The following is a 23,830-nucleotide window of genomic DNA, read 5'->3' on the forward strand; positions in this document are numbered from 1 at the left end:
GGCATTGAGATAGCCAGTGGTCCAGGAGGCAAATGTGCAATGTGTAAAGGACAAAGCCTTTAGAAAGCTAAATCAACTGTACATTCATTCGAGTTTTAATTAAACGTTGTATTTGTAGAGCTTCAAAAATAATTTGGAAACTTTAAATTTAATCTTCATTTTAAATGTCAGCATTAAGCGTCAGTAAAAGTCAGCATTTGAGTGTTTTTTTGTATTGATCCAAGCTGGAAGGGATTTCTGTAGCAACAGGCAGCGGGGCTTGTACACAACGGTCACATCATTGTTGTATGTTCACATGCGTTGTTGTGCAGTGCAGTGTGCCGCTTGGCTGTACGTGATACTGTTGTGTAGTATCTGCTGGTAAAAATGTGATCTCTTTAGCCAGAGGTCGTAGCATCTCAGTACACTTAATGCTTACATGTATTTAGCAGTAAAAATATCATTAGAAAATTAATATTACAGGTAAAAGAAATCTAAGCAACCACTTTTCAGATAAATTACTGAAAATAGCACCCAGTAATAATAATAATAATAATAACGATCTTAGGGCAGCATAATGATTTTGCACTTCATTGTTTATATGTATGTACATAGCTACGATACTAAATATTGCCCTATCAAATCAATATCCATATCTCAGCTTATTTAAAGATTTTCAATACTGTTATGTGTGATAAGAACTAACGATTTTCCAATAACGTCAACATCAAATTTCTTTGCTCTTCAGCCGATCAACGAAATGTTGGCTAATTTCTTATAGACTTTACAGATGAAGCAAGTTTTGAAAGAGGAACTGACCGTAGTTAGCATGTGTTACCAATACAAAACATCAGTGGGGTCTCTTGTTTCTCCTGCCCAAAATCACTTACAGGGTTTTGTGCCGAAAAAAATTCTGTGCACTCTTGAATGGTGTATGGATCCATAAGACAGAAAAACTTGTCTCAGTCTATAGTTAGTCTTTTAGTCTGAGGCATATTCCATGTGGGTTTTAACTGGGAAGTCAAAGGCAGGCTTTAATAAAATGTATTCAAATTTAGCTTTAAATATTGTGTGGCTGCCACTGCTCCATTATAAATGCAATTGAAGTGTTTCATGCATGTGAAGCAAAATGATGTAACTGTTCAGCTTATATAACTTCTTAATGTGCTATATGTTTTTTTTAAGCTCCATTGAAATCTTATTGTTTATATAGCATGTATCTACCATATACTTAATAATTTATCTCTAACAGGTTATAGAAGACATTTCATTTGGAGCAGAGGGTCATTTATCTGAGGTAAGTGTTTTCTAGGCAGTATAAAGCAGTGATCTTGTGCAGGCTTCTGGATCTCAATTAGAACTAATGACACTTGTTTTTATACTATTACCTTCAAGTATAAATTGCTAGAATGTGCGAGCACTTAGAAAAGCAGCATAGGCACAACTAGAGTGGGCCCATTCCTTTTTTTCCCATTGATTGATAATGGCAAAATTGCCGTGTGTTTCAGGGAGCTTCCAGTTGAATCCTGTACTAGTGCTTTTAATACATACCAACAACAGGATGAATACGTTGGGGAAAAGTAGGACCGACGATATTTAGCCAACCTCACTGTAGCACTGTCATGATGCTTAGGAATAGAACAAAATCATGATGCTTTACTTGGTTCCTTGTACCACTAAAAATACCTTTGAATTTACTTTTGAATTGTAGCACAATACAGGGTAATAGGAATTCAATTTGAATAAAAATACTGGATGTTTGTAATTTTACACTGTTTTCATAAGTAAAAAAGATGTCAGATCCTAGTCTATATACTTAAGAAAGTCTAGGATACTTGAGTAACATGAGATGCATTTCCTAGGAGAGTAAGTGATTAGAAAAATCTGTGTACATACAAAAATCTGTCTACATACAAACTAAAAATTCAGGTAATATATGTGTAAGGAGAGTTATACAGGTTCTAAGAGCTGTGTGGATTCAGTCTGGTCCATTTTTATGGTGTGCCTTGGGTTGCAACTTACATATTAAGGAAATTTAGTATCCAAGCATTGTGTCCAGCCAGCAAATTAATTACAAAGGTAAGTAACCCCTAGTTCACCTTCCATAATAGCAGAAATGCCACCTGTCAAGTACAGGTGACAAGCGCTGAGCCAAGCAAATACTAAATAAATATATAAATAAAAATTGCAGTTTGGGATAATTATTCAGATGAGGCATTTCTTTAGATACCCACCAATGAATCCAAAGACTGTGGAGCAGCCGGAATGCTCCAGGAAAGATAATCTTAACTGCAAGACCAAGCTCAGATTGTTGACCTTGTGTGCAAGGGAACTGTGACGTGAGAGCACGCCTAGGATAGACTGCATAGTTCTGTGTGAGTTCAGCATAAATAAAAACCTTGAGAGCGAAGGTGAACTTTGCAGAAAATGCAAATAGCCTTTCTTAGCAGTAAACTTTGTTGTGAATTAAAGGAAAACTGTGCAGGTGCTTGTGTCCACAAGATGGCATGAAATAGGGTCAGGTAGTCTCCCAGGATAAAGGTAGCAAAAAGCCCTGCTCCCAGCAGGGCAAAATGCTTAGGGCATGTTGGCAGTGATAGCTGCCAAGACAGCAGGATATTTGCTGGAAACTAAAAAAATTGCGTATGGTCTGAAGCAAAGCAGATAGAGTACAGCTGCATGCTTATGTCCAGCAGTGACCTCCACTGAAAGTTGTAGCACAGCCTTGACTGAAGTTGTTCTTTTGCTTTACAGGAGATGTATCCAGAGCATGTGAGCGCGATGTGTGTGCTGAGTTTACAAATGCACCAGAGCTCATGGGCGTAGAGGGCTGCCGCTGTGGAAGTATCCACTAAGAGCTTAATATGTTACGAGTCCTCACAAACAGAGGAATTTTGCCCTTTTGAATTTTTGAGGAAAAATGTGCATAAAGAGAATAGAGAGCAATGACAGAAATAGAGGAAATGGAAATTTGTTAGAAAGCCAGGCTCTTACCACACCGCTGCCACAGCTGGATTAATGTTGACTTGTAGACAGCTCTATAAAAACTCCATGAAACTGTCAGCACCCTGTACCATGGCAAAGCTTTGCCTAAATGTTCCTTTGAAGCCCTGGTCCCCTAATCCACTCTTGTCAGTCTCCCTGCTGCCTGCAGGAGAGCACCCTGTTAGTCATTCCAGATTGTTGCATCTTAGTGACTCGGGAGCAGAGATGGAGTGAACAATGCTAGGAACCACCTATAAATGATACCCGGCTATGCTGACTCCTAGCACAGCAGGGTGTGGACACCAAAAACCAGTCTGGGGCTTTTGTTTCTTTTCCAGGTCCTGGCCCACTGTGAATTTTATTGCTAAGTCAGTAAATGTCCTCATCCTCCCACAGCAGGAACTGGAATTGTCCCAGTTTAATTAAATGAGCCAGTGAAGTAGTGTGCACTCATTTTAGGAAGTCTGCACTCAGGAAAGATCTTCAGTCTGCTGGAGATGAGAACGGGAGGACTGCTGTCACCCAGACCACAGCAGGCTGCTGGATGGCAGTGGAAAGCTCTATTCCTGCGTAGATGTTTTTCGAAGGACACTCCTCCATAGCTGGAAGATACATGAGGGGAAGAACTGCCAACAACAGGCTGTAATTTTGATGAGTAATTTAACAGTCCCATGTGGTGTTGTATCCCTGTGGAGGAGGGAAGGGGATCAGTGCAAGCAAAGGGAATGTGGGATAAGCGTGTGGTGGCAGGGAGGAGGTAGGTCACAGTTGTGAAACAGCTGTCTGGAAAGCTTTATGCCTGAATCGTTGCATATGAGAAACAAGGAGCGTGTTGTAGTGCTGCAGTCTCCTAAATATGCATAAACAGGCTGATGGAACAAGCTAGCAGTCTGTAAGTGGAAGGTGGTAAGGGCAAAAGTAATTGGGAAACAACCTTGATCCCTCTTCCGAGAAAAGGTAGATAACCACCTTCATGAAAGGGAAACCTCACCGAAACAAAATCAGGGCAGCAGCAGGTGAGGTTCTGTGGACAGACTTTGTAGGAGGAGGAACCAGCAGATGATCTTTGGTCCCCTCTAGAAGACTTCATGTTTCTAGTACAGTGCCATCTTCTTTTGGTGCAGAAAAGGCAGACTACGCATCTGTCAGCAACTCTTCAGTTTACCAAAAGAATTCTGAAAAGGAAAGGACAAAAATGTTCCTAAGGATGACCCTAAAAGGGTACTGCACAGTGTAAAAGTGAAGCAGCAGGACCATCGAACACACTAAGCTACTGTAGAACAAAAGACATGCAAAATGGCTAGGGAGTTCAGGGATAAGCTGTGTGTAAGGGGTAGGTGGAAGAAAACGTGAGTTTTCTAACAAGAGAGGTGAAGGAGAAAATAATGAAACTAGAGCAGAGGGCAGAAATATTTTTTTTTCTTCCTCTCTTTGGTTTTAGTCTTTCTAAAAATGATAAACTATGTCCATGTATGTAGTGCTCTTAAGTATTCAGTACAAGGTAGCAAGAGACAAATGTAGTAACGGATCCTAAGGCAAGTGAGATGTACTCAAGTCAGGCTAGACTGATGAAATTTCTTCTGAGTGCATAGGAGCCAAGAAAAACAATCTCCAAACCATTAACAAGCTGCTTTGAAAACTCCTGAAGTCCTAGGGGATCGGTAAAAGGCAGACTTGGTATTTGTCTTTAAAAAGGAGGTAGGCTAGGAGTTTATGTGCCAGTCAACATAATTTCAATTAGGATTAGAATTCCAAATGCTCTTGATAGATTGAAAGAATAGCCTGAAATCAATAAGATGGGATACGTTGAAAGACAGGTGCAAATTACACTTGAGGAAGAAAAAAGTCAAATTTATGTATACAGATGGTAAATAGCAGCTAAGATGACAATACTGCAGAAGCAGGATCTAGGGTTATAGTGGACTGCAGATAGAGTGGGATTCATTACCTTCATCCTGTTGCAAGGAAGGGCAAATGTCATTTGCAGCCTCATTAATGGGAATGTCAGTTGTAAGACAGAAATAATTACTGTGCTTAGCTGAGAATGTCAGAGCCTCCAGAGGACTACAGTGCTGGTTTGGGCACCTCACTCTGTAAAAGGCAGGAACACACTGAAGAAAAGAAGGAAAGGAATAGAAATAAAAGGTTTAGAAATCCTGGTCTGGTTGAAAGTCAAGGTCTTCAATCACATAAAAAATAATGATAAGGAGGACATTAGTTATCGTTGTGTGCTGTATAAGGGTAAAATGCAACGTAACCACCTTGGTTTGTAGCAAGGGAAGTTTGCGGTAGGAAAACTTGCTCACTGCAAGGGCAGTTCGGCTCTGGAGCAGGCTCTACCCTGCCACCAGAACCACAAAATCCCGGCCAGCTGCCAGGGGCTGTGTAGGCTGACACCAGCTGAGGACAGCCACGGCAGGTCACCGAGCAGCCTTTGGTGGTCCCTGGTTGCTTCCTGGTCAGCCTTGCCACGATGCTAAGCTGGTGTCGGTCAGGAGTAACACGCATTATTTTCAGAGTAAGAGACCAGACCTGTTCTCAGTGGCCATTTTACTTTCCTCATTTACAATACCTGCCCAGGACAATGCACACAGGGCAGGAAATCTGGGATGCAGAGCAGGGGCAAATGCTTCCTCCACCTGCACTTTGGACACTTTGTGGCCATCTAGCTCATACCTGAGGGCACGTGCACTTAGCCTGCTTGCAACTGAAGCATCTGCTCAAGCAGGGCAAACATATGGTTGGTTGCATTTTGTTTCTAGACTGATTTAAGAGATGCCCTGGCCTGATGATTAGGAGTTTCCAGTGCTCACAATTTCCATTAACTTCTGCAAGGGGTGAGGGTCTGCCAACAGTAACTCACTGTTCTAAACCTTGTGCCGTAATATGAAGTATCTGTCTGCAAGGGCAACTTTTTTAGTTGTTATGTTATTTTGAATTACTTTAACTATTACAGGAGAGAACAGATTTAGTACAGCTGAAAGAAATCTGGCTTTGATGTTCTGCAGAAGGTCTTCTAAGGCTTTTATCTTATTTGGGTTATGATATTGCTAGTTGGAATTAAGGCAACACCTTTTTACGAAAGTTCCTCTGTAGGAAGGTTGACTTTTATGGATATATCTGGGAATCCTGCTTCTCAACACAACCAGCAAAGACTCTAATAGAGACATTAATCTCTAATAGAGTTAGATGTAGCTACTACAGTACTGATTCTTCTCCATAAAATTGCTGAACTAGATCCAAGAGAGCACAGAAAGTGTTTGCAATGGAAAAGCTCGTCAAACATTTTCCTTGAGTAATGCTGTCAAGGAGCTGTTGCTCATAGGTGACTAAAGTGACTTGTAAAAGCATAAAATGAAATGCATAAGGGTAAAGTGCTAGGGAAGCTATTCCTTCAGCTCTTAATTCAGTATGCTGATGTTCCAGCTGTGCATCAGCTGGAACCGTGTTCTTCCTGCTTCTTGCATCAGACTCATTTCTGGAAGAGAATGAGAATTTCTACTTTGCATGAGGAAGCAGAATTTCACCCTAAAAAATAACAAATCACACCCACATTTGTGCTGTTTTTACCTGCTTAGGGATGCGGATTGGGGGTGAGCAGAAATCCCAACTAGTTACATCCCCTGTTCACAGGAAAATCCGTAAAGCAATATTGCATCTCAGCTCTTCCCTGACTTCCACAGTCTCTCCTAGCTGCTTCCTGAAAGTGCTGTTAGTGCAAAAATAACCAAAGAAGTCTAAAGCGTTGACATAATTGACAAGCTTGGATGAGTTGTATTTGATTAATATGTTGAGCTGGAGGCAGAGTCCACTCTCTTCTCAGAGATGTTGATCAGTGTAAAGTGCCACTTTCCAACCGAGAGCTGTTCTGAAGAGTTCGTGTGTCACTGACAGCGGTTTCCCTGCCTGCATAGACAAATGTCAAATAAAAATGTTACCAGTGATGTTACTAGGCATGAAAGGCACTGAGAGAAATCTTTCCTATCTACTTCTCTGGGTTATCGAAGTTTTTTCAAATGAGGGCCTGGGGGCAGAAGCTGTGGAATTGGTTGAATGTTTAGAATTATTCTTGTATATTTTTGAGAACAGTATATTTTCCTTCCCATTTAATTTATAGCTGTTGTTGATGTTAAACTAAAGTTAGAGTTCTCTGCATGACCGCATCTTTCCAATCAAAAATAAGAAAGGCCATATATATATATATATATGTTCTGGAAGATCATAATTTATATGGTGATCCTCCTGCATATTTCAAATTATGCCTGCAAGTAAGCTCCTGGGAGATGATGCTTGTCTAAACTATGGAGGAACTTCTCATTTCAACTAAAAAGGTAGTTGTGTCATGTAGGTGCAAAACCAATTTGTCTGTACACTATTATTGCTGTATTAAAGAGGAATTAAGCTGCAAAATGCCTACTAGGAGTTTAAGATTAACAGACTATAACTCATACCTTGTGGAGCAATTTTAGTTACACTGCAATGCAACCATAGCCATATAGTTATGATTAAATGGTTTCAAGTATTTAAAGACCTAAACAAGTTTGATCCAATTTTTACTTAATTTCCCTGCCTTCCCATATTGTAACAATTCTACATTAAGCACGTTTTCCTAGTACTCATTGTTCATGTATCTTAATTTCCAAAGTAAAAAGGATGTTTGTTACATTTTTAGACGATTCATTATGTACCCAAAACGTGAAGAATATACACTTAAAGGAAGTGTGAAGGAAGAATACACTTAAATTTTTTCTCATGAGGTAGAATGGACATTTTACTTGAAGTGAGAATCTAAATATTCAGTTGACAAAGGAATTAAAGCCAGTGAGTTAAAAACTGTAGTCTCTTATTTTTAAGCCTGTTTAGTGTGAGACAAGTAGAGCCCTTGGCTGGAACTGCAGGACGGTAGAAGCTACCAGCCAAAGCTCAGAACCCCAAAGTACAGGTTAGCACTGATGCACAGCACCATGAGGTGCCTTTGCTACAGAATGAGCGTTCACCTGAAGTCCTAGGGTCCTGGGGGCTTCTTCGCTGGGTTCCTTCCTTCCATCCTTCCTGGGACCTTTCTTTACTTGGCTGTCAAGTTTTCTTTTAAAGGGGAAAAGAAAATGACAATTGTGAAATCAGATTACGTCGCCGTATGCCACTAAATGTAGTCATCCAGCTGCGTTGCATCTGTGGATTGCAGGCTGTAGTTGGATTTTATCTGGGGGTTTCAGCATCTGTGCATATTAGAGCAAGGCCACTGCAACTTGGAGTCTGTTTTGCCAACCAGGTATCTAAGTGCTGTCTCCAGCATCTTTCAACCCACCTGAAGTTCGGTGAGGGGGTAGGTCTAAAAGGCCTGGTTTGCCCTGTACGTTCACTGACACAGTGACTAGGGAAAATTTTTCGACTGTGGATCTTTACGGCAGGGCCAGACAAATCCAGCCGGTGTGCTGATCATTTAGATTAGCTGCTCACTGAACTCCTTGTATTTGCATATATGAGACTGGAAACATGAGGGCAATTTTAAAAGTGGGAGAAATGGATCTTCTCTTACAGCAACTGATGATAATGCTGGTTGGGCAACCCATTATCTGGATAAACGTTCCTGCTATTAACAGTACCCTAAAAAAGAAAGGGATACCCTACTATAATGCATATCTTTATAATGCTTTTAATATTTAAATATAATTAATGGCACAGGTATTCAGGAGTGTGCTGTAACACATACTTCTTTTGTTTGCTGTCTGTAGTAACTGATGATTTCAAATCAGTATGAGAAGTGTCATTTTTTTGACAGCATGAATATGATCCAATAATCTCATATATTAATAGTTCTTGATAAAAGCAGTGACTGGATCAGATTAAAGTATTCAATAACTTGATGTTATTAGAGCAAGAATCTGCTTTTTATGTGTCACTATAAGATACTAGTTCTTCAGGATCTGTACAGGACTAATTAATTTTGTCAAAGTACACAGTCTGCAGAAAGAGTCTGGTTTGAAAACTTCACTTTTGGCTTTTTTCTGTCAGAGCAATACTTGGGAGTTTGTGCATTAATTAAAGTCATTCTTCAGTTAACTGTTCAATGGTTGTATAGCACTGAGTGGTTTTTGCCTTGTTTTTCTTGCATTGGGGATGACGGTTTTGTGAAGACCTGATTTTCTTACATGTAACTGTTAGAGAAAAATCAGTGTTCAGAGGTGGAGCTTTCTCTAGACAGTCGTAATTTTAGATGTGCTTTCAGAATACTAGGTTTTTGCAATTTACTCAGTCTTCTAGCCCAAGACCTAAGTTCTTTTAGACAACTGTCATCTGTTCTCGCATGCGTGTCACAGAATGATTCCCTAAAAGCTTTCTGTTGATATAAATTGCCAGGGTTATCCCACTCCTTAACAGCATATGGAGTCCTGCTGGTGTACTGAATAAATGATTTAGCAGCTGGATGGAAGACTTGTTCCTCATCTTCTGTCCCTGGTCTTGAGAAAAGGACGTTCCTAGCGGCTGTAGAGAGAATGTGTACCTTCTCCTCCCCTGTTCACATTTTAAAAACAACGGGTCATTTTTCTGTCTGTAAATTCTGTGGAGTGCTGCTGTAATTCTGGTGTTTGATAATGGCTCTGAAGGCGGCTGCTCCGGTCTCGTGCGCGGCGGCAGGGATTCAGCCAGCTGGTTCTCACGTGCCTCCCTGTGTCTGAGCTGCCGGTGTTTTGCGATACAACCTCTCTCAGCCAGCTCGCTCATCCAGGGCTCGAGCTGCAGCTGGCTGTGCACCCCTGCGATCTGCTGGATAGCCACGTCTGGCAGGAGCCCTAGGAAAGCAGAAGGGCCAAAGCGCTGTGCTGTAACAGGGGATGTGCCAGCCAGCAGAGCTGTTCTGACGTTTGACTCTGTGCATGCACTGTGTGTCACGAAGCGTAAGGATGGCACAGAACAGAGGTCTGGTAAACGTGTTCACCAAAAATCAGGTTGGTCCACAATGGGCAGCGTTTCGACAAGTATTAGCATGATTTCTTTGAAAGGCCTTTGACTGAAGGCTTGATTTCTCTTAAACAACCAATGATGGCTGCTATTATAGCAACAGATCAGTACAAAGGACTCAAAGTATTATTTTTTTTTTAAAGGAGAAAAACTTTCTGAAGATTGTATATGGGTGCATGTGCAGCTGGCTTTAGGGACAGGTGCACAGACTGAAGAAAAATCCACTTTTCTGGACACCAGCTGGTGAATTACTCCAGTTTTTTCAACATGGTTCCAGCAGAACTTCTTGGCATCATACTCTTTTCCTTACAGATAACCATGTCATTCACTATAAACAGCGCTACGATGCCTTGGGAGGGAGAGGAGAGGCTTGTCTCAGTGCTGCACAAATTAGTTGATTTTTTTTTTCCCCTCCTCTTGTATTTGCTGCTTATTTGTGTAATTTCTCAAAGAAGTACTCAATACAAAATATAAAAGATACAAATTACCCTTCTGCATATATCTGAAAGCAGACTAACTTATGGGAAGGACTTTGCAACTGGTTTGAAATACTCAGCTTAAAATAAAAAAGTGTTTTTCTCTAGAAGTTCTAAGTAGAGAAGTATTATTTTTGAAAATTTAGTCTTGTTTCGTGATAACACAGTAAAAAAGTGTAGTTTTATCATGTAATCTCTAACACTTTGATGCATTTTCTCTGATCAGTTGAGCAAAGTCCCAAAGTATTCTAGCCAGATTTTTCCTCAAAAAAGTAAGTACATTTTGTGTTTATAAGAGATACCGAAAGCGATGCTGCTTGAAATATTTAAATGGCCTAAAAGTGTAAATCATATTTACATGAAAAACTTGAAATTTAGGAACCTAAATGGTGTAGTCAGTGTGTGATTTCCCTCCCCTGCTGTGGTGAGACAACAGGGAAGAGGGAGAGCAGTTGAGTCTTCACACCTCTTTAATCATCTGCTGAAAGTGAGATCATGACTTTTTTCTGCTGGGAAATAGACTGAGACCACAAGCTCATTCCATTTCATATAAATCACTAATTTATTATATAGTAACAACTTTTTGTTTCTGTAACGGGAATTTCCTTTCAGGCAATGTCTTAGCACTGCAAAGTACCATATCCTCTTACTAATATTTTATTTTGCCCTTAATTTGATGCAAATTTGATGTAGAAAAGTGCAGTGAGCAGCAAACATGCTTTCTTTTCTTTTTCAACTTCCTGTAGGAGTTCTTCATATTTTCTGCCGAGTTGGGAGAAAAATGTGAAGCAATAAGTGAGAAATTGGTGCATCTGGAAGATCAACTGCAAAGTTCAGCCTGCCAAGTTGATGAAGGAGTTCTTCATATCCTTTTTGATATAGCTATAGATACATATCAATCTCTGTAAGTATGTATGTGAAATACTTGCCTTTCAGATTCACGTGGAATGCTAGTTCTTAATGTAGATTAAGTACGTTAAGAAGGGGAGAATTGATTGTCTTGCTGAAGTGGGCATTTTTGTTGTAGCAAGTTTTGCTACAGTGCATTTTTACTGTGGTCTGATGCAACTTTAATTGATTTAAACAGAAGTTAGTTCTTCTTGTGATTAGGCACTGAAAAGCCTTTATTCTACTGTTACAATCCTTTTCTTTGTCGTGCTCGTGTAAGGAAATACCTAGTATACCCAAAGCTGCATGTATACAAGCATCCATGCACCTGCATTTCCCAACATGATTTAGCTAAATTAAGTGCTACATCATTGACTCAGACTGTGTATATTGTCAGATGTGGTTTGGGGTTTTTTTTCCTTTAAAAAAAGTGGGCAGCAGATGTGTCATCCTATGCAATTTAATCTGCCTCTAACACTCAGTGCAAGTAACCAGATGAGATGTTGTCTTATAAAGCACCCTTATCTCTTTCTGTGCTTCATCTGTCATTCAGTATCTGATTGAAGATTGCTTAACCTTTATGAGGCATTTGTTGGGCCTACATCTGTGGGCATTTTTTAGAGTTTAAGAGCACAGAGTATTGTTTCACTTGTAATTTTCATAGAAAAACCAGTGAGTCTAAGGAAGATGAGAGTACTAAGGTGGTTAGGTTTTACTGGAGAAGAGGTGTCAGGCAATGGCGTAATAAAGATTAATAAATTCAGGTTGGAGAGATTAGCAGAGGAGCCTTTACAGAGAGATAGATACCTGAAAGGTCAGTTGAGTTGATGATGGTGCTGGGAAGGATTCGGTTCCTCCTCAGCTGAGGCGGGCATCCTGCAGGAGTTTAAAGAAAGGATAATAAATGCACTGTGTGGAAATACCACTGTGTTTTAGGTAATTACACATCTATCGCCAGGTTGTTGCAAAATTCCTATTGTAGAAACTTGGTTTTTTTAAAAGGTATCAGAATGATAAACTTTAAAGGGGGGTGGGAGGAAGGTGCTTGGGGGGTTGTATCAGAGGGGAGAAATCCAGTCACTAATTTGTTACTACTTCAAATCTTTCTTCCTTTTCTAAGCATTTCAATGTAAAAAACCCCAATATTTTCTTGTATTTACCTCAAGTCACTTTGCAATATTCTTTTAATTATATTTACAGCATGCATGCTTGGTTGCAATTGTGTTTCTCCAATGCTGTTTGTGAGCATTCTTTCCAGAGCTATATGGATGCGTGTCCTGTGTGTGTGCAGAGCATCTAATTCCTTCCTCCCTTATGTATATTTGCTCTCAAGTGAGTTTTTCTCACTGACCCTAGTAGAAGAACACTGAGGGTTGGAGTTACCGGTTCTTTGCAGTGGGCGTAAGTTCATATTCAAACCAGTCAGGTCTGACCATAGTTCCAGTTTGCTCAGTAAGGTGAAATAAGCTGAAAACCTGCTTTTTTGATTCCTGAAGAAAATACACTACAGGTATGTAAAATAGTAGTATTTGTATTTATTACGGAGTGTGCGTATTTCTTTTTTTTTTTATTTGAAGCTGGTTAAACTGCGAGAGTGAATTGAAAAAAATAAAATTTAATCACTGGAAGTTTGAGAAGAGTTGTAGGTTAGTCTCGTTCTGAGCCACAGTTGTCTGACATGGACCTGATTTCCTTTATCAGTGAAATTCAGCTCACGTTATCTATATACAGAAAGGCACACTGTGTGATACCCTGGTCCTAGCCAGACCATCAGTCACAAAATAAGAAGCCATGTTTAAAACATAGGGACACACAGAGAAGCAGTTCAGCAATTCAGCTACCCCTCATTAACATTCAGTTGCTATTTCAGAGGTAGTCCAGATCAATGTGCATAAAATGTTACCATCTGGTACATGTAATCGCTGTGCTATGCTTCAAAAAGGAATAAGAAAAATAGCTGCTACAGAGTTACAGACCTGTAGATTGTTTTTTTTTAAATAAAAACTGCTCAGTGCCTATAAAATAAACTTTCAGTCTTAGTAACGTGCCTATATTGCAGGAGCTAGCACTGAGATTGGTGCCAATAATTAGCCGTGGTAGAAGAATTTATGATTAATAGATGGATCTATTGTTTGCACAGTAGCTTACTTGGTTTTGAATAAAACAATTTCTTATCCCAAATGTTGGACAATTATGCAGTCTTCATTAAAAATCTGTAGAAGTCTAAAAGCAGGAGCTTAAAGAGCTGGAATTGTACTGAAAGCAGGGTAAATTTTTCAAACTCTTGTTTGCTGGTTGTTTTTGCCCTTGCCCTCATCCCCTAAAAAATGGCCTTACATGCGAATATTACAAACTGTATTAGGTCAAAAATCTTACTGGGGGCTGCACAGACGTAGATTAGTCCTGTCTTCTGATTATTAAAAGACTTTTAAAGACTCCACCGACAAAAATAAATTTGTGATGCTCTCAAGCCATTTGCCAATGTTTGTCGTAGCTTTGATTAATAATTAAGTTTGTATTAGAAGAAAAATCCCAGATGTCATTGTTTTTCATTCTACGTTTTGATGGCATAGCACACTTAAATCAACCATGCTGTTGCTTGTAATTGCCAGCACGACCTGAACAAAGGAGAAATCCAGTGATATTTCTTGATCCTAGGCATAGACCCACTTAGAATTCTCATTTATTATTGAAGCGTTTCACAGCAAATATTAAACTGTACTTTTGCATAAAAAGCATCAGACAGTGGTGGTGGGGGGAGAGCTCCTCTGCAGCGTTATGACATATTTGCTAAAATCTATGTAGTATAACCAAATAAACCCACAAAACATTCAATTATGGTTAATCATTGGCAAGTGTATGAAAACAGTCCACATCATTAATTGGAAAACCCAAAAGATGAGAGGTGCCTCATTCCAGTGTCTGCAGAGCTGATGAGAGGTGTTACTTTCCTGACAGTAAAGGCCTGGAATCCCCACTAAAATTAAATGGAGCCTACATTGCAATTTCACAGTCATTTTTGTTCTTAATTAGCAGTTGCATTTTGATAGACAATTTGAATGCATGTAATGGTTCCTCCTGGTGAAAATGCTTTTGTTGGAAGAAAACCTGGCTGGACTATTATTATAAAAGCAATCTCCATTCCTCTCCCTAAAAATGGGCATTTGAAACAGTTATTTTGAAAATAGAATTTTGTGCCTAAACATTCATTAGGCGTTGCAGGTCACTTTGCTAATCCTTCACCTTTATCATGTGGCAGGCTCTCGTACAAGTCTTGCTTTACACGGGCATGGGTTTTCGACAGAAGCAGGAGTGTCGGATTTAGCCCTGACTGTACCTCACTGAGGAATCTCAGCCTGGGTGAACCTGTAAGAAATGTTGGGATCCCACAAGAGCGAGAGGTGGCAGTGGTGCCCTCTTTGAATTTGTTTTGGGTGACAGGAGGGTGAGCCCTTCCTAGGGTGCGTCACATGGAGAGAACGTGGTTCCCCTGGTGGTGTTAGTGCCATGATGGAGGTAGGTCAGTGCATTTCCACACATGTGCTGCAGCTCCTTTGCCTTCCATTTTCTGCTGGAACAAGTGATCTGGAGACAGCTGATATCCAGACCACTGAAGTGATCCATTTTCCAAAACATTGCAGTCATTCTGTTGGGGTTTTGGGTTTAGTAGTTTTTGAGGGGTGTATTTTGGGTTTTACGTGGGAGGGGTATTGCTAGTTTGCAGAAATGTGTTTGTGGATGTGAAGGAAGGAGACAGTAATGGAGGAGGGAAATGGGAAATTTCTGATCTGGTTTCAGGACCACAAATACCCCTGTATTTTGCAAGGACAAGTGATGGACTTCCCAAGTCTGTCTTGCTGTGGACTACATAGACCTCATGCAGGAGCAGCAGGGACTTGCGTAGCATCTCTCCTTCGCTCCCAAGTGTGCGCTTCTAGAAAGCCAAAACCCAGGTCATTCCAAATAAATTGGAATTGTCTTACCTTTTCTCTGGTCCTTTGGCACGTGGCATGTATGATCACAGAATCATTTAGTTGAAACTGACCTCTTGAGATCATCTAGTCCAACCCTCTGCTCAAATAGGGTCACCTAGAGCAGGTTGCTCAGGATCACGCACAACCTCTCTGTGCAACACCCGTTTGACCACCCTCACTTAAAAGAAAACACAAGTTTTCTTGTATTCAGATTCAGTTTCCTATTTTGGAACTTCTCTGCCTGTTGCTTCTTGTTCTCAGTGGACACTAGTAAGAAGAGTCTGGCTCCCTCTTCTTCATTCCCACCCTTCAGCTATTTATATACATTGTTAAGATCCCTCTGTGCCTTCCCTCCTCCAAGCTGCAAAGTCCTAGCTCTCTCAGCATCTCCTCCTATAATGGATGCTCCAGTCTCTTAAACCAGCCCTTTGCTGTCTTGCTCCAGTAAGTCCTTATCTTTCTTTACTATGCACCTCAGAACTGGACCCTGTACTGCAGGTGGGACCACACCAGTGCTGGGCATAGTGGAAGAAGGATCAGCTCCCTCCACCTGCTGGCAATGCTTTTCTTAATGCAGCCCAGGAAGCTGTTGGCTTTGCCACAAGACATGTTGCTGTCCACCATGACCTCAAGGTCCTTTCCTGCAGAGCTAGATGTAGTGGGACATCTAGCTGAGCTTCTGTCTCCAGCCACTGTAATGTTCAGCTGTTAAAAACAAGCAGAATAGTTACCCAGGTAAAAAAAAAACCAACAACAAAATACACCCCCTTCTGATTATATCTGTTCTTCAAGATTTAATTTCTTCTTCAGATGTCCAAAATCCCATAGTCCCTTAGCTCTGCAGTAGCCCTTCTGTCTTACAATATATTCTCAGTTACTAACCTTGCCTACAAGAGGGCAACTGGTTTGTAATATCTACCTTTTGTCTCTTTTCTCTAAACCTCTATGCTGAGAGAACAGAAGATACATTGATGAGCCCATTTTTTCCCAAAAATTTGGTAAGTCTGCAGTAATTAGATCTGCTTTTTGTCTCCTTGTAAATCACAGATTCTGTCATGGTGCTCTGGTTTTTTAAAGAGAGGATGCCAAATAGGTGAAAAGCTTCAACCAGGACAATGTTAGAGGTGCAGCGTGGTTGCATACTACAGATTGTGTTTTGTGAAGCTGTTCCCAAGTGCTTTAATTTATTGCTTATGAGAAATTGGAGAGATTTTGCCAGTTTTTCACAGGAAGACAGCAGGACCAGAAAATGTTCCTAGTCGAAACTTGTTTTGGCTCCTGCCTTTGATACTGGCTTAACATTTGCAGCACTGGTTAGAGAATTCAAGCATGAAGGACATGTTTGCACGTGGACCCATGCAAAACTTAGGTTTGTTTTTTTTTCCATTTTCAAAATGGGTGAAGCCGTTTATCCAGACATAACCTCTGTATATGGACAGAGATTCCATGCTCAGCAGTGTAACATGTAATTTTTCCTAGCCATAAAGGCTTGTTTCACAGTTACTGGTTGATAGCTGGTTATGGTATTATTTAGGAGGTTATTGAAACTTACTGTAGTTAGACTATGCAGGCATCCTCCTTGTTGCTTTCTGTTGGTTTAGAGTTTCTTTCCCTGTCTTCGCTTTCTTCCATCCTTCAAGATTTCTCATCCACTGGCAGTGAAATGGTTTAATTTTGCTTTTTCTCTCTACCTGAAAAGAACTTGGTAATTGCTTGGGATATTACAAATAACAGCATGCAGTCAGAGACTGCGCATCAGAAGTAATTACATTTCAGAGGCTTCATGGTGTTCATGAACTGAAGAGTTTCTGTTTTACCAGTTAAGCTTTCAGCAGAGCCTCGTGATTAAGTTGCAGAGGGATGGACAGTCCAGGATGGCTTATAAGAGGATAGTAATGTTTCTTACTTCAGAGAAGATGCAAAGCATAATTCATTTGTTCTTGTGCAGTGCTTTGAGACCCTAGGATAGGAGAAGTCTTGTGTCTACTGCTATTGCTTGTAATCAGAAACAGAATCCCTTTGGATTAATAGAGCTGTCCAGAAATTAGAAGTATGCATGAATACTCCTGGTGAACATATTAAGAGTAAAACATCATAGTAAATGTATGTAAATACACAAAGATGAAATGCTGTGGAACTGGTAACAGAATCAGAAGCATCCAAAAGGCTTTTCAAAGGCATAATTGTAACTGCCTGCAATAGCAGTGATTTGTATAGCTTTCCCATGGTCCTCTCTAGCCTCAGTTTTTCAAAAGCAGCAGCTCACTTTTTTACATTCACATAACCTGAGGGTGTCTTTTTCTTTTTGTTTTGTTTTGTTTGTTTGTCATTGCATTGACATCAGGGTCGAGTAAAACAACATTTCCTAATGGCTGAGCTCTGTAAAGGATAAAACCCATCCTTGTGCATTATCCTTCCGGGGCGTTGTGTTTTTGAAATGGAGTTGTTTCAGTGCCAGCCTGTTTCATATCCCTTGAAGTGAGTTTCTGGCTCTCTCAGAGATCATTTGATGACTTACTGCTAGAAATGAACTTCTCCCTCCCTTGACCTGCTTGGGTTAGTCTTTTGGTGTCCTTGCCCTTCAGCCATACCTGTACAGGAGGCCTCAGTGTGGATGGGGGGGACACCAGGGCTTGTTCATGTAGATCTGGTCATTGGGTTGGACCTTCAGCAGGCTCTGACTTGTCTCGTCCTTGCTTTGCTCTCCATATAGTGTAAGTTGTGGAAGAGAAGATAAGGTGGTTTGTCTCACTGAGCTCCACCCAGTCCCTCACGCTTGATTCAACAACAGATAGTCTCACTGATGTAAGATTATCAGCAGAAAGGCCAGTGTACTGATGGTACAAACCATGCTTATTCCCAGGAGAGACTGGCCATCGGAACAAAAAGCTGTACTGCCTAGGAAGCCTGGCTACTTAAAAACTTGTGCATGTCTCAGCAGTTGCCACCGTCTCCATGCATGTCCTACCTTCATCTGCCGGTCCGTTCACTGCTGTGCCCCTCCTGTTGTTGCCAGCACCTGACACCTTCCCTCTGTCATCCTGGAGCCTGGGCAAAGAACGAAGTGGAAGGACTCATAAGAGGCCAAGCCGTTAGCCATCTCAGTTCTTCCCAAGTGCCCTGCGGGAAACCTGAACTAGAAAATGGCAAATAAAACGTGAAAAACCTCTCCTTTCTTAACCAAATGAAGCATTCTTGCTGAATTATCAGATGCTTTTCGGGTGGCCTTGTTCCTTTTAATGCATGACAGCGCAGCCTTGCTACTGCTAATCTTTTTGCTTTTCAACTTGTTCAAAGCATTCACTATGGAGCCTCGTATAGCTTTATATTTGTTTTCTGCACTATAATTATACTGATAATTCAGCTAAGATTAAAGCCTCCTGGAGGTAAGTAGAGCAGAAACACTTTCTCTGCTAGAAGGTAATTTTACTACTTACCTAGATTCCCACCCCGCCTTGAATAGCGCACGTTGCTGAGCCTGCTAACGCCACGCAAGCTGTGGTCGCTTGGTTTCTGTCTCAGGCTGCTCCTGTTGCCTTCACCTGGGCTCTGATCCACCCAGGTCTGTGTCTATGGCTTAAAAATCCACCTTCTGCCCAGCAGGGAACTCACAGCTAGTGCTGCTGCTTCCATGGTACCATTCCTTCATCTCCTTCCTTCCCACGAGAACAGTAACCACCATCCCCTCCCTTCTTTAAAGTGCTAAATAATGCCACTTGAGAACTTCAGTTTGCCTGGATTTAAAAAAAAAAAAAGCAAGTGTGAGAAATGTATTAATATTTAATCCAAACAATTTGCAAGAACTTGAAGCTACAGTTAGATAGCCATGGCCATCTGTTGTGAGCAGCAGAACAAGAGTTTATTTAATAACTTGGAAAGAAAAAAGGGACTGCCAATCACCTATAGATTTATTCCTTAATAAAGCTTGCACAGTCTTTGCAGAGGGAGATCCAGGTGGTGAAGGAGACACTCCAGACCGTGCTGGTGCAACTTCAGCCAGCCAGGGAGACAGGAGAAGAAAAGGCTGGAGACTTCCTCTGTGACAGCTGGTGTCCAGGAAAACAAGACTTGAAGGAATAATGAGCAGGAAGAGCTGGTAGGATGACATTAATTCACAAAGGGCTGCTTTTAGTAACTGAATACTGTTTTACCAAGCCTCAGGGATCTCTTCTCTCCCTGCATAACTAATAACTAAATCAATTATGGAGAAACAGAGCCTGGAGGTCTATCATCAGAAGTATTCTACACAGCCTCACACGTTTTGGCACAGATCGGGCGACAGCTTTCAGAGCAGAGCAGCCCCTGTAAATGTGTAGATTACAAATTGATACATTTCATTTCAAGTGAGTCTGCAAAGTTGCCTTTAATGTCAGTGAAATGTTCTCCTTGAAGACTCATAAGCAATATCTGTCTTCCTTACAGATTTAGTTTTTTCCTTGATTTAAAAATGTAGCATTAAAGCTGGAACATCTAGTATTTCTCGAAAAATAGCTGTAAGAATAGTAAGAACTGTTGGGGTTTTTTTCCCTTTGGCTTTAACAGCTTTCTTACACTGAAAGGATGAAATTCAAGCTAACCAAGTTCTTTCAACTGAAATTTGGGCCTCATTTACTCTGTGGCATATGAGTACAGTGGAGGTAACTAACAGCAGCCCCTATAGCAGTAGTTAACTCGCTTCATTTAGGTATTAATATAAACTTGCTTTAGTATTACAGGGGTTGTAAAGCACAAAAAAATTACTATGTTGGTGATTTGTGTTCCTTATATTTAAATATTGTATGAACAATAAGTCATTTAAGTCTCCTTGTAAAGTTTATTACTACTATTATATTGCTTTGATCTTCCTTATAAACTTCAGAAAGAACGCAGATTTTTTTTTTTGCAGTAGACATGTGTATATATACATACTTAAAAACATATTTTTATAGGAAACAAAAGCAATATTCAACTGAAGCCAGCTAATATGAATGACTTATATTTAGATCATTGTTCAAAACAGTTAATGCCTTCAGGAATTCATCATGTACTTTTACTTGGATACTAGTATGTCTCTGTCACAAAAAAATCTGCTTCTGCCATTTGTTGCAAAGAGAGAGAATTAAAAAAAACATATTTTTGAGCCAGTAGCCTTACAATGTCTTACAACTCAGTACTGTACTTTTTTATATTATTTTTCTGACATTTTTAGAATGATATTTTTCTGCTGCTTCAATTATTCGCTTTGTAACCACATTATGAAGGTTTTTACAAATGTTGAAAGTCATCGGACTACTAGCCCCCCAAGATCGTGTTCGTTTTCTGTGTATGTTTTGATTCTAGTTGAAACTTCTACCTCAATGTTAAGTACATCAGGAGGGAGGGGGGGGAAAGCACCAGGCAGCTGAGACATACCACAGGATTATAACTGCATCCAGGAATGTACGCTTGTCAATCCAGGGGAGCAGAGCAGAGGTGGTTTCTGTAGTCATCAGATCCTCAGGGTGGAATTACAGCCCTGTAATTCAAAACATGGTTGACTCTTCTCGTTGTGTAATAGATGGGCCAGTACCTGTGCTGTGGTAAAGGCTCTTGAATCTTCACCTTGTGTGGGCTCCACTACTCTGTTCCCCATCCCCAGTCTCAGATGGAGATCTCTTGCTGCTCTGTTTGGCAAGTTCCATTCTCCAAGCTTTTCTGGACAGTCCCTGTTCAATACCTACCTCCCCATAGTAGTTTTGGCACTTTTTGAAACTCTTCCAAGCTGATGAGCAAGGCGTTTGTCTCCAGCTGAAGGCAGCTTGGGCGGCAGCCTGTGGCACCCTGACATTCAGCCCCTGCACAGGACCGGCTTCCCCCTGGGAAAGCCTGGCTGGACACACGTAGCGCGGCTGCTACAAAGTGCTCATGGAAACCCACATGAGTTCAGGTAAACAGAAAAGAAAGCACATTGACAAGACAGAGCTCTTACAGCCATTTCCTTAAGACCTGTAGAAGCTCCTTGGTTAACACCACAGAGGGCCCAGGTACTGACTTTCCAGCAGTGAAGAGCAGTTGTATAGGACGATGAGGACGCTCCCAGAGATGAAGGCCAGTCCACTAAGGTTGTATGACCCACCTCTCCCCACACAGAGGGGCGTGTGGAGTTTTGTCCTTTGAGTAAGTAGTGCTGCACTGAGAATAGCTGGTGGGCTAAGTGCCTTAGAGCCAGGGTCAGCCACAGCTGAGGTGCGAGTTCTGCCTCCTTGCGAGGGCTCACAACAGGGGTAGTGACCAACCATCGCAGGGGCAGGAGAACCCCCATTCTCATGAGCAAGCTTTCTTGACATTCCTATTCAATTTAAAAAAACTGTACGGCTTTTGTGTTCTACAGCTTCAGAGCACCACTGCATTTTAATAAAAACTCAGCTTACGCAAGCACTCTAATAAGACACTGAACTCCTGAGGAGAAGGAAAACTGAATCAGTCATCATTCTTGTCATATTTGTATCTGTTAACATTTATTTTATACATAATGGGGACTACTACTACTTTAATTTATTATTCCATTAACTTCACTGTTTGTTGTGGGAAGTTAGAGCCAGTAGTCATTCCTTTTCTCAGACATGCTGAATAATAAGCATACTAAAAAAAAAAAAAAAAAGTATACTATGCAATATATCAGCTGCCTTTTATCTGTGGATAGAAAACTTTCAAATAAAGTATGTTTTTAACTAATCCAATATCTGTTTGCATTCCGTGCAGCATACAAGATTTTAGAAATTTCATCCTGGGGAGGCAGCGCACATGAGGATGGGGGGAGAGGAAAGGAGAAACCATGTGTGTGACTAACATTGTGCTGTTGACAGCACTGGTTCGTCTGCTTGGGAAATTCTGTAATGCCTTCCGGAAACAGTGTAAAGATGCATTCAAGACTACAGTCTCACAGCAAAACGTAGCTATTTTCAGTGTGAAAGGGAGAGAAAGATCACGCAGTGAGCTATACAGATAGCTAAAACCCGCGCTTCAGTCCTGACTTGGCTGAACCAGTCTGGCTGCGCAACCGAGTCCTTCCTGCCTGCCCCCCCTCTGTTCCTCACCCATGGAGAAGGGTTGAGGGAAGGGAGGTGTGACTGTGCGCTGGCTACAGCCATAGCTGAGGTGAGTCATGCTCGTGCACACCCTCACTGCCATAAAGAGAGGTAGGAGAGCACCTGTGGTGTCACAAGGACCAGTTTCACACATACTTGCTAGGACTGTCACCTCCAGGTGACTGGTGCTTGCCACCAGGTGGAGGTGGTGCTTCCCACCACCTACAGACAATTAATCTTACCAGAAATAAGCCCCTTTCCCACCTTGGATGTGTGCTGTCCTTGTCCAAAACCCCAGCCCTCCAAGGTTTGAAGAGTACACGCAGAGGCATAGAGGCTTTGTGTGCAGAAACCTTTGCCACTGAAATGGGATCATAGAACCGTTCAGGTTGGAAAAGACGTTTGAGGTCATCGTGTACAACGACAATCCCAGCACTGCCAAGTCCACCACTAAACCATGTTCCCCAGCACCACATCTACACATCCTGTTAAATACCTGCAAGGATGAGGACTTCACCACCTCCCTGGGCAGCCTGTCCCAACGCTTCACCACCCTTCCCGTGAAGAAATTTTTCCAATACCCAACCTAAACCTCCCCTGGCGCAACGTGAGGCCGTTTCCTCTCGTCCTGTCGCTCGTTATCCGGGAGAAGAGACCGACCCCCGCTGCCTACGGCCCCTGTCAGGCGGCTGCGGAGAGCGATCAGGCCCCCCCTGAGCCCCCTCCTCTCCAGGCCAACCCCCCCAGGTCCCTCAGCCGCCCCTCACAAGGCTGGTGCCCCAGCCCCTGCCCCAGCCCCATTGCTTTTCCAAAGCACATGCAACGGGCTGCTCGAGGAGAGCTGCACCATGAGGAAGCATTTCACCTCAGTCAGTCCATTACATGTGCTTTGGAGGAGGAGGAGTTGTTTGTGTTCAGTATACACACATGCACCCTGTGTACAAACATATTCTCAAGGGACTAAAGAAGAAAGCAAGGAGGGGACAGCACCCCAATGGCGGCGTGTTTAGCTCCAGCCTAATATTTCTTTTCACAACCAATTAGCTAATCCATTCTTTCTAAAGTGTGACAGCTCAGGCTTTTGCTATCATTACATGTTAAATCAAGATAAGCACATCTTTTCTAGAGCACTGGAGAAGGCAGTTCAGTAATGGGTCCCAGATAGGCAGTAGCGCTGGAGAGAGCTCCAGGGTGAGATTAGAATAAGCCTCGTGTATCCTCTTAGTTTGCTATCCTATTAGAAATGAGACTGGGACCAAGAGATTTTTTTTTTTTTAGTCTCTGAGATTAACATGCTATGAAGAAGCTCTGAAATATTATGCACATGTGGATATTTCTCTGCACGGTTAAGGAAGATAATGCAAGTTTCTGGAGAGATATTAAAGAAAAAAAAAAAAGAAAAAAAAAAGAAAAAGGGATCTGTGAATATAGGAGATTCTGAACTGGAAAAGCAGCCAAGCCAGAAGCCACAGTAAAGCATTTCTCTCAAATTTCTAATGAAGGCTGGAGTATGAGGCCT

The 23,830-nt window shown here is 41.4% G+C and overlaps 1 protein-coding gene across 4 annotated transcripts in view; it reads left to right on the top strand.

The window, feature by feature from the left end:
* Window positions 1-21,963, top strand: part of DISC1 (DISC1 scaffold protein) — a 207,745-nt gene extending 185,782 nt beyond the window's left edge. For 3 of the 4 annotated variants that reach the window (XM_056343825.1, XM_056343823.1, XM_056343824.1), the window contains 3 exons: window positions 1,232-1,276; window positions 11,150-11,260; window positions 19,190-21,963. In XM_056343825.1, the coding sequence (XP_056199800.1) occupies window positions 1,232-1,276; window positions 11,150-11,260; window positions 19,190-19,345 (312 nt within the window). In that variant the 3' untranslated portion in view covers window positions 19,346-21,963. Of the gene's footprint in view, window positions 1-1,231; window positions 1,277-11,149; window positions 11,261-19,189 lie in introns of those variants that run through there. The other variant, XM_056343826.1, reaches the window with a different exon arrangement.
* Window positions 21,964-23,830: the final 1,867 nt, after the last annotated feature.

The sequence above is a fragment of the Falco biarmicus genome, chromosome 6 (assembly GCF_023638135.1).
Source record: "Falco biarmicus isolate bFalBia1 chromosome 6, bFalBia1.pri, whole genome shotgun sequence".
NCBI classification, from domain to species: domain Eukaryota; kingdom Metazoa; phylum Chordata; class Aves; order Falconiformes; family Falconidae; genus Falco; species Falco biarmicus.